Source organism: Anopheles aquasalis, chromosome 2, assembly GCF_943734665.1.
Source record: "Anopheles aquasalis chromosome 2, idAnoAquaMG_Q_19, whole genome shotgun sequence".
NCBI lineage: Eukaryota > Metazoa > Arthropoda > Insecta > Diptera > Culicidae > Anopheles > Anopheles aquasalis.
The window spans coordinates 44747501-44755000 of NC_064877.1; the positions used below are offsets into that span (position 1 = coordinate 44747501).

Below are 7500 nucleotides of genomic sequence, written 5' to 3' on the forward strand. Positions count from 1 at the left end.
AATGACTTTTTTTGTCGAAATGCATCATAAAATACTGAAATATGTCAGCCTCACGTTATATTTACATCTATCTCAACATCTTGTTGTGAAACAGATGGAGCATTCATAGTGTTTTTGAACATTCGCTTGCATTTATGGGCAGTTTATTTACTTGAAACCCTGAACTTGTCCGGTTTATTGTTTGAACGGTTTAACTTTTGTTTCCATGTGTGATTCCATTTTTTGTTCCATGTGGGAAGCACGGATAATTGATGTCATCATTGGTGCGGCTGCACCAATGCATCTTTCTGCAGGTTTCAAGTTTTACTGCTTAATTAATCGCAACAGCATTAGCCTTATCATAATAAAGAGCCTGATGTCCGATCTGGCTGTTTCTTGAGATGCAGTATAATCTGGCCAGCAACACGCCACTCCACTTTCAATAGCAGCCTCAACTCGACCCTCTCTGCTACGTGATATGATAAAGGCGCAAGCCAAAGCAAGCGCTCCTCCAGAATGATAACGGACCAGCCACTCATAGATTGCATCATAGAAGATTCATGTATTTATTCCGCAAAATTCATCTCACACACTATCATCAAGAGCCGTCGCCATGGCATCCGTGGCCTGCCTACGATGCCTGCATTCTATGTCGATGGCTTGCTTAGTTGCACAATTCCCGGTACCACTGTTTACTGACGGAACATTTCTGATTAACGCAGGCCGGACAGCGTAGCAAGAACTTGGGTCCAACCGTGACATCGCTGGCAAGATGGTTCCGTACGACATCCGCGAGCGCTTCAATGAAGAGTGGATGATCGTTGGGGGCCGCCGCACGTCCAATTTTCTCCGCACCGACTTCATGCGCCAGCTCTTGGCAGTACTCGATGTCGAGCTCGTGCAGTGTCTCGATGTGCTCATTCACAAATGCGATCGGTATGAGGATGAAGTTCTTTTTGCCCTGCTTCACGTATCCCTTGATCGCATCCTCCGTGAACGGTTCCAGCCAGGGTAGCGGGCCCACCTTCGACTGCCACACCAGGCAGTAAGGCTGCGACCAGCCTAGCTCCTGCATTACGTTCTGCACGGTCGCACCCACTTCCGATGGGTACGCATCACCTCGGTTTACTGCCCGCAGTGGCAAAGAGTGCGCCGAGAAGAGCAACACAACGTCCTTCCGCTTTTCGGCCGGAAACTTTTCCAGCTCCTTCCGGATGTTGTCGGCGAATGTTCGTGCAAGCAGCGGGTGTGTACCCCATCGATCAATCACGCTCCAGCGAGCCTTCGACAGATTAGCCGATGGGTTTTCCTTATAATGCGTGAAGATGGCGTTGAAGCTGGAACCGGATGTTGCACAGCTGTACTGTGGGTACTGTGAGAACAACACCACCCGTTCCGGCTGATCGCGCTCTACTTCGCGCAGTGTATCCTCCGTCAGCGGGTTCACATAGCGGAAGGCAACGTAGTGCTTGTGGGGTCCTGTTTCCGGTGACAACTTGTCTAGCGTTTTGCACATCAATTCCCCTTGTACGTTGGTCCACTTTAGAATCGGTGAACCACCACCGATTTCGGCGTACTTCTTCTGTACTTCAGGCGTCCGGCGGTTCGCAATCCAAGGTCCCAGTTTGCTGCAAGCGAGGAAAAGAATACTCTAGTTGACGGCCGAAATCATGTAGTGGCCCAACGGTAGCGTGTTACCTTTGCACCGGTAACTGGATCATATCGCGATCGGTCATGATGCGGTGCAGATAATCGTGTACCTGATCGGTATTCTGTGGTCCTCCCATGTTGAGCATAACGATCGCTGTGCGTGGTTTCGTGGCAACCGTACGCAATGGGACCGAGAGAGCGGCTACTGCGATAGAATCCGGCGAAATTAGTTTCATAAACTTGTGTCCGCGGTTCGTTTCACTCACCATGCCTGCTCGTATTGCCTGAGGAAATGCATCTTCTGAGTAAGGAATGCATATTTGAACCTGTAATTTGTATTCCACGCAGTCACACTTTCACCTTAATCACTCTAATGCTACGGAACACCTGCGGGAAACGTTGTCGTTGGTGGTGGTTGAGCAACTTTCTTGCGCAAGACGCACTCGCTCCGATCAGCCGGTTCCAGAAGTTTACGTTTTTCAAAGTGATTGTCATTGTTGCGCACAATGGTCGCATGGTGCGAGCAGGAAGTCAAAACCGTTCTTGGAATTAAATTTTGTAAATTGAGGATTCGAAGCTTTATTTGCCATTTTTTTCAAATTCATTTTCCTACTTCGTTTTAATGGAAAGCGTTTCGCTATATGCTTAATTTAAAAAATGAAACAAAAACCAAAAACGAGAAAATGTGCTAGTCAATGAATACGTAGAATATATATATATTTTGAAATATTTTGTTCATATACCGAATAACAGTACATAAGTGATTTAAAAAGTCATGCAATATAGAATGTAATGGATGCTTTTGTGTATAGAAACATAAAACATTGGCACGTGTGTCGGTTGACTCCCGTTTCCCAGACCGCAGCATGCTGAGGAGATTCGTTTTGTATAAAGCTAGAGCTCAAACAAATGTTCCTTATCGGTTGCTGCATTCTCTTCATGCATTGCCAATGATGGCACACAGAGCCTTTTTGTAGTCTCCGGAAGTTTCGCTCTGTAACGAGAGGAGATAAGTGATGATAAGAAGAATTGGGGAATTTGAAAGCATTTTGACCCATCTAACCTTCACCGCACTCAGCAGCGTTTTGTTGTACATCTGCTCGTACTCGTCCTTGATGTTCTGCAGATCAATCTCCGCCCGGCTGATGATGATGCGTATCAGTGTCTTGTCGTCCGTGCCCATACCATCCATCGCCAGGAACAGTTTTTTGGCGAAGAAATGCGGTGCCATCTGGACACACTCGACGATCGCACTGAGCGCTTCATAGAAATCCCCGCTCAGCTCCGCTTTCAGCGCCTGCTCGATCGTTCGGCCCGTCTTTTTCTTATACTCCTCAAACACGTACTCTAGCTGATCGAAGGAGGAATGGGCCAGAATCTTATAAAACGTGGTCTCATCTGTACCGAATCGGCCCTCGCCAGCATTGTACAGCTGTTGGGCCTGTTCCACTGCCTTCTGCGGGTCAACCGTGCCCGGTGCCTCACGCGTCCCGGTAATGATCAGCGTTAGCAACCGACGGAAATTACCGGATGTTTCGGAACAAACATGTTCGGCCAGCGGCCTGTTGTACATCTCCTCGTAGACACGCGCAATCTCGTGCATCTGTTCGTTGTTCTGCGAACAAAGTATCTCGATAAGAGCCTTCTCGTCCGTCCCGATACCATCCATCGCTTTGAACAGCTGCTTGCACAGGTATTCCACCGGTGGCAACATCAGGCCGAGAATCACATCCTCAAACTTGCCGCCAAGCTCCGATTTCAGATCTTTGATCAAATCGCGACCCAGCTCGTTCTTGAATGCCTTCAGTATGGCCTGCCGTTGTGCATTCGATCGCGAGCACAGAATATCGATGATCGCTTGCTCGTCGGTACCGAACCCCTTCATAGCTTTCCGCAGCGCTGCAGCATCTGCCGATGGGTTGAAATTCTCAGCCGGCACCACGGTCGGAACGGGCTAAGGAGTAATAAATCAAACAAAACGAATGATTTAATAATGCACTAAGGCTACTAAACGAAAAATAACGCAAAGTGGAGGTTCTGAGTTTGATGATTCATCGATACTTTCAATGATTCACTACCGCACTGCTACTGATATTGCGATTTGCGTTGGAGAACTTTCTACCGGCACGATAAACACTGGGAAGCATTTCGGGGAAAGGGATAGCCGGTGTTGCATTTCACATTCTTTAAAAATAGAAACCTTACTCACCGTATAGTACCAAGACATATTGAGATAAGGGAACCGCTTTTGTGGCACTACCAAACAAATTTAGCAAACGAACGACAATCCGATAGAGATGTTCAGTTCCAATTGGCACTGGAGCGTAAATTTGCGTCAGGTGAGCCACCGACTACCACTTATTTGTAATTCAAGGCCTTACTAGATCGCTTTCGAGGTCACCTACTAACGGCTTGACGTGTACGCTCTCGATAGGGTGCCGAGATCGCGCTCGCTGCTGTGGAAGAGGATGCGTGCAACCGCGAAGCGAACCAAAAACTATCTGTGACGCGAGAGGAGCAAGCGTGAGAGCAAAGCGAAGCTTCGGGGGAAAACCAACAACAAGATCGGCAAAACGGCCGAACACAAACACGAATTTGTTTATGAGGATTCGCACGCTTCTGGATACACGGTGGGAGAACTATAGGATCATATTTGAAGGAGTAGTAGCCATAAGAATATCTAAAATCTTTGTACCTTACCACATAATTCGAATGGATGCCAGGAGCCCACATGTTTAACGGTGAAATGAAATTTGTAATTTATTTAACAATGTTCTCCATCAATCCATCAAGTCCTAGCCGACACCTCATATGAATCTGACGAAAGACAATGTGGCGGCATGGTGAAATGGGTGTGCGCTCCAATTGGTCAACAATTTATCCTTCGCCTAATGGACATTATTGCTACGCATTCCTTAATGCCTGCCGTGCCTCATTAGAGCGGTCAGGAAGGTGTGGCACCAAAACCACTTTCGCTACACACCCCCGGCTTATCGATTTTTGTCTAGCCGGCTTTTTTTGTGGCAAATTGTGGTAGTAGGAGTAATAATCATTACACCGATCGATAGGCGCCGACTGGATGGCGCCAATACAGTCGGGCGGCGATATCATTAGGAAGAACTGGAAGCGAATTGAGACATTGAATTCCGATTCGTTAGAGAGCGGTTGAGATAGGTTTCGTGTGATTTATTCAAGAGAACGTTAGTGGACACCGATACAGCGAAATGTAGAACCAACCAATAGAACGCAATATGCTTGGCATGAAACAGTTTTACACATAAAACGGATGCATTGTGCTTGGGTTGCTGCTATGGACGATTAGGCATTTCCGATCAAGGCACAAAGGGCGCGTTTGTAGTCTCCAGATGTTTCATCCTGTATGGAAATGTAGAAAAAAAAACGGTCAAAGTCAAATCAACGCCCTTGATTAAACATTCTTGCCCCTTACCTTTACTGCACTCAGCAGCGTTTTGTTGTACATCTGCTCGTACTCATCCTTCACGTTCTGCAAATCGATCTCGGAGCGCGAAACGATGATCCGGATGAGCGTGGCATCATCCGTACCAATACCATCCATGGCCTTGTGAAGGCGTTTGGCGAAGAAATGGGGGGCCATCTGGACACACTCGACGATTGCACTAAGTGCATCGTACAGCTCACCGCTCAGTTCCGCTTTCAGTGCCTGCTCGATCGTGCGTCCTGACAAACTCTTGTACTCTTCAAACACAAGTTCCAGTTGGTCGAAGGAGGCGTGAGCCAGAATCTTGTAGAATACCTCCTCATCCGTGCCCAGCTTTCCCTCGCCGGCATCGTACAACTGTTTGGCCTGCTCTACGGCCAGCTCCGGATCAACGGTTCCCTGCGGATCGCGGGCTCCCACGATGATCATCGTCAACAGCCGGCGGAAGCTGCCCGAGGTCTCCGAGCAGATATGCTCCGCCAGCGGCCGGTTGTACTTCTCCTCATAGCAGTCAACGATGGCTTTGATTTGATCGTTCGTTTGCGGTGAAATAATTTCAATCAGCGCCTTCTCATCGGTTCCAATACCGTCCATCGCTTTGTGAAGCTGCTTGCACAGGTACTCCTCCGGGGGCAGCATAAGGGCGAGAATGACATCCTCAAACTTCCCCCCGAGTTCCGACTTGAGATCAGCAATCAAATCCTGTATGCCGACAGTGGTAACGAGCGGGAAAAGAAGATGGAAAATTAAAAATAGAACCAAAACATGTTTTTGGAAGCGCCCATCTGCAGCAACTTACGCGGCCAAGTTCTCGCTTGAACGCTTCCGAGATCTCCTGTCGCTGGGCATTCGATCGCGCACACAGAATATCGATGATCGCTTGCTCATCCGTGCCGAATCCTTTCATGGCCTTGCGAAGTGCATTTGCGTCCGCGGACGCATCAAACTCTTCCGCCGGCACGACCGTCGGTTTAGGCTGTAGAAAGACCAAAGAAAAACGAAGCGTTGAACGCCCGGGGTGTCACGAAAAACAGCATCTGGAACCAGTTTGTCTGGCCTCTTTGCAGAATAGAACAATCGTAAAACACTGCAATATTCTTACCGTATAATACCACGACATTGTGAAGAAACAGCACAACAAATGCACTACTGGGATGGGAAATTAACGCTGCTGGGAAACTCCGCGGGCGTCTATTGGTTCGAGAATGATAACTGACGACGTCACCAGCGTCACAAACACCGAAGAGGCGCAATATAATTCGAGATGAGATGAGCTCCGAGCTGCTCTTTCAACTCACTTGCGCTTCGTAGGGGGTTCCTCGATAAATACGCGTTTCGATCCGTTATCAGTTCGACCGGATTCGCTGGTTCACTGCCAATAAGATTGCCTTCGCTTATCGCGGCACTAGAAGGCGTGACGATATTTTTTTTTTTTGATACACGCGGGAAATAAAAAGGTGGAAGATACGTTAATTTCAAAGTGCAAAATGAATGAGCAACGCGTGAGATTACTCCCACGATGTACAGTTATCGACAAAATTGTGTCTTTAACTATCTGTATAGAGCGTAAACTACAGGTGAGTGGGATATCTGAAGCCCATTCTACCTTCACCATGCGTTCTCCTTACTAAAAAAATCATCTCTAAAGCATCGAATCGAATTCGTTATAAAATTGTACGTAAAATAACCTTCTTTTTAGACGTTTAACTTCCCCAGCGGTTTTGTATTCTCTAAACGAAAGGTGAGATGAAAAGCTGTGGACATGCCTTTTCGACGATTACTGTTCCGAGACACGAACGTCGCGCATTCATTCTTCGTTCGTGCGAACAAGCGGATCGGTGCAGAAATTGCTCAATTAAGGCAAGAATTCCGGAGGACTTTCGGTACCTAGATTCAGTGAAAACTTTTTGATAATCAACAGCATCATGTCTTGGTATTATACGGTAAGCATAAGAAGAGGAAATTGCAGTCATTTCGTCCCGAGCCCGAAAGTGCGCCGTGTAACTGCGGACACACCTTATCGATTTTCCGCATTCCATCGCTCAATTAATATGCTGCCGTTGTGTGTTTCCGCCCGATGCAGCCCGTTCCAACGGTAGTTCCGGCCGAAGATTTCGATGCTTCCGCCGATGCCAACGCATTGCGCGCCGCGATGAAGGGCCTGGGGACGGACGAGCAGGCGATCATCGACATTCTTACCGCCCGTAGCAACGCCCAGCGCCTACAGATTGTGGAACAATACACCAGTGAACTCGGACGGGTAAGCATAGCTGAGGGATGACGGTGGGGTACCTCACCTTGAATCATTCGCTGGGCGCGCGATGAGTCATACGTGTAAGCGCGCGCAATAATAACCTTGCTATCTCGCGTGGCATTGCAGGATTTAATCGACGATTTGAAATCCGAACTGG

The 7500-nt window shown here is 47.9% G+C and overlaps 4 protein-coding genes across 5 annotated transcripts in view; 1 reads left to right on the top strand and 3 right to left on the bottom strand.

Moving 5' to 3' along the window:
• Positions 1–7500, top strand: part of LOC126571623 (annexin B10-like) — a 12089-nt gene that overhangs the window by 3054 nt on the left and 1535 nt on the right. The window contains exons 2-4 of the mRNA XM_050230303.1: positions 6836–7032; positions 7173–7349; positions 7470–7500. The exon at positions 7470–7500 is cut by the window's right edge and continues 683 nt beyond it. Of these exons, the coding sequence (XP_050086260.1) occupies positions 7015–7032; positions 7173–7349; positions 7470–7500 (226 nt within the window). The 5' untranslated portion in view covers positions 6836–7014. The remainder of the gene's footprint in view (positions 1–6835; positions 7033–7172; positions 7350–7469) is intronic.
• Positions 518–2096, bottom strand: LOC126571621 (ferrochelatase, mitochondrial). 2 transcript variants are annotated; one of them, XM_050230301.1, is made up of 3 exons: positions 1896–2096; positions 1678–1831; positions 518–1607 (listed from the first exon to the last, which is right to left on the bottom strand). In XM_050230301.1, exons 1-3 carry the CDS (start codon positions 1945–1947, stop codon positions 644–646), a joined length of 1170 nt encoding a protein of 389 aa, XP_050086258.1. In that variant the 5' UTR covers positions 1948–2096; the 3' UTR covers positions 518–643. The 2 variants fall into 2 exon arrangements, with proteins under 2 accessions (XP_050086258.1, XP_050086256.1); XM_050230299.1 differs by having other exon boundaries at positions 1678–1834.
• On the bottom strand, positions 2345–4120 carry LOC126571624 (annexin B10-like). Its single transcript, XM_050230304.1, has 3 exons — positions 3839–4120; positions 2693–3583; positions 2345–2623 (listed from the first exon to the last, which is right to left on the bottom strand). The coding sequence occupies exons 1-3, from the start codon at positions 3854–3856 to the stop codon at positions 2567–2569; spliced, it is 966 nt and encodes a 321-aa protein (XP_050086261.1). The 5' UTR covers positions 3857–4120; the 3' UTR covers positions 2345–2566.
• On the bottom strand, positions 4801–6623 carry LOC126571625 (annexin B10-like). Its single transcript, XM_050230305.1, has 5 exons — positions 6388–6623; positions 6192–6301; positions 5889–6065; positions 5078–5791; positions 4801–5004 (listed from the first exon to the last, which is right to left on the bottom strand). Exons 2-5 carry the CDS (start codon positions 6207–6209, stop codon positions 4948–4950), a joined length of 966 nt encoding a protein of 321 aa, XP_050086262.1. The 5' UTR covers positions 6210–6301; positions 6388–6623; the 3' UTR covers positions 4801–4947.

Bases quoted from the DNA above. Each gene is read 5' to 3' on its own strand.
- LOC126571621 (XM_050230299.1), bottom strand. From the start codon at position 1,947: ATGCATTCCTTACTCAGAAGATGCATTTCCTCAGGCAATACGAGCAGG. The intron at 1,835-1,895 runs GTGAGTGAAACG...ATTCTATCGCAG, and splicing joins AGGCAATACGAGCAGGCATG to TAGCCGCTCTCTCGGTCCCA. The intron at 1,608-1,677 runs GTAACACGCTAC...CCTCGCTTGCAG, and splicing joins ATCCAGTTACCGGTGCAAAG to CAAACTGGGACCTTGGATTG.
- LOC126571624 (XM_050230304.1), bottom strand. The intron at 2,624-2,692 runs GTTAGATGGGTC...CTCTCGTTACAG, and splicing joins CGCTGCTGAGTGCGGTGAAG to AGCGAAACTTCCGGAGACTA.
- LOC126571625 (XM_050230305.1), bottom strand. The intron at 5,792-5,888 runs GTAAGTTGCTGC...GTCGGCATACAG, and splicing joins TCAAGCGAGAACTTGGCCGC to GATTTGATTGCTGATCTCAA. The intron at 5,005-5,077 runs GTAAGGGGCAAG...ATTTCCATACAG, and splicing joins CGCTGCTGAGTGCAGTAAAG to GATGAAACATCTGGAGACTA.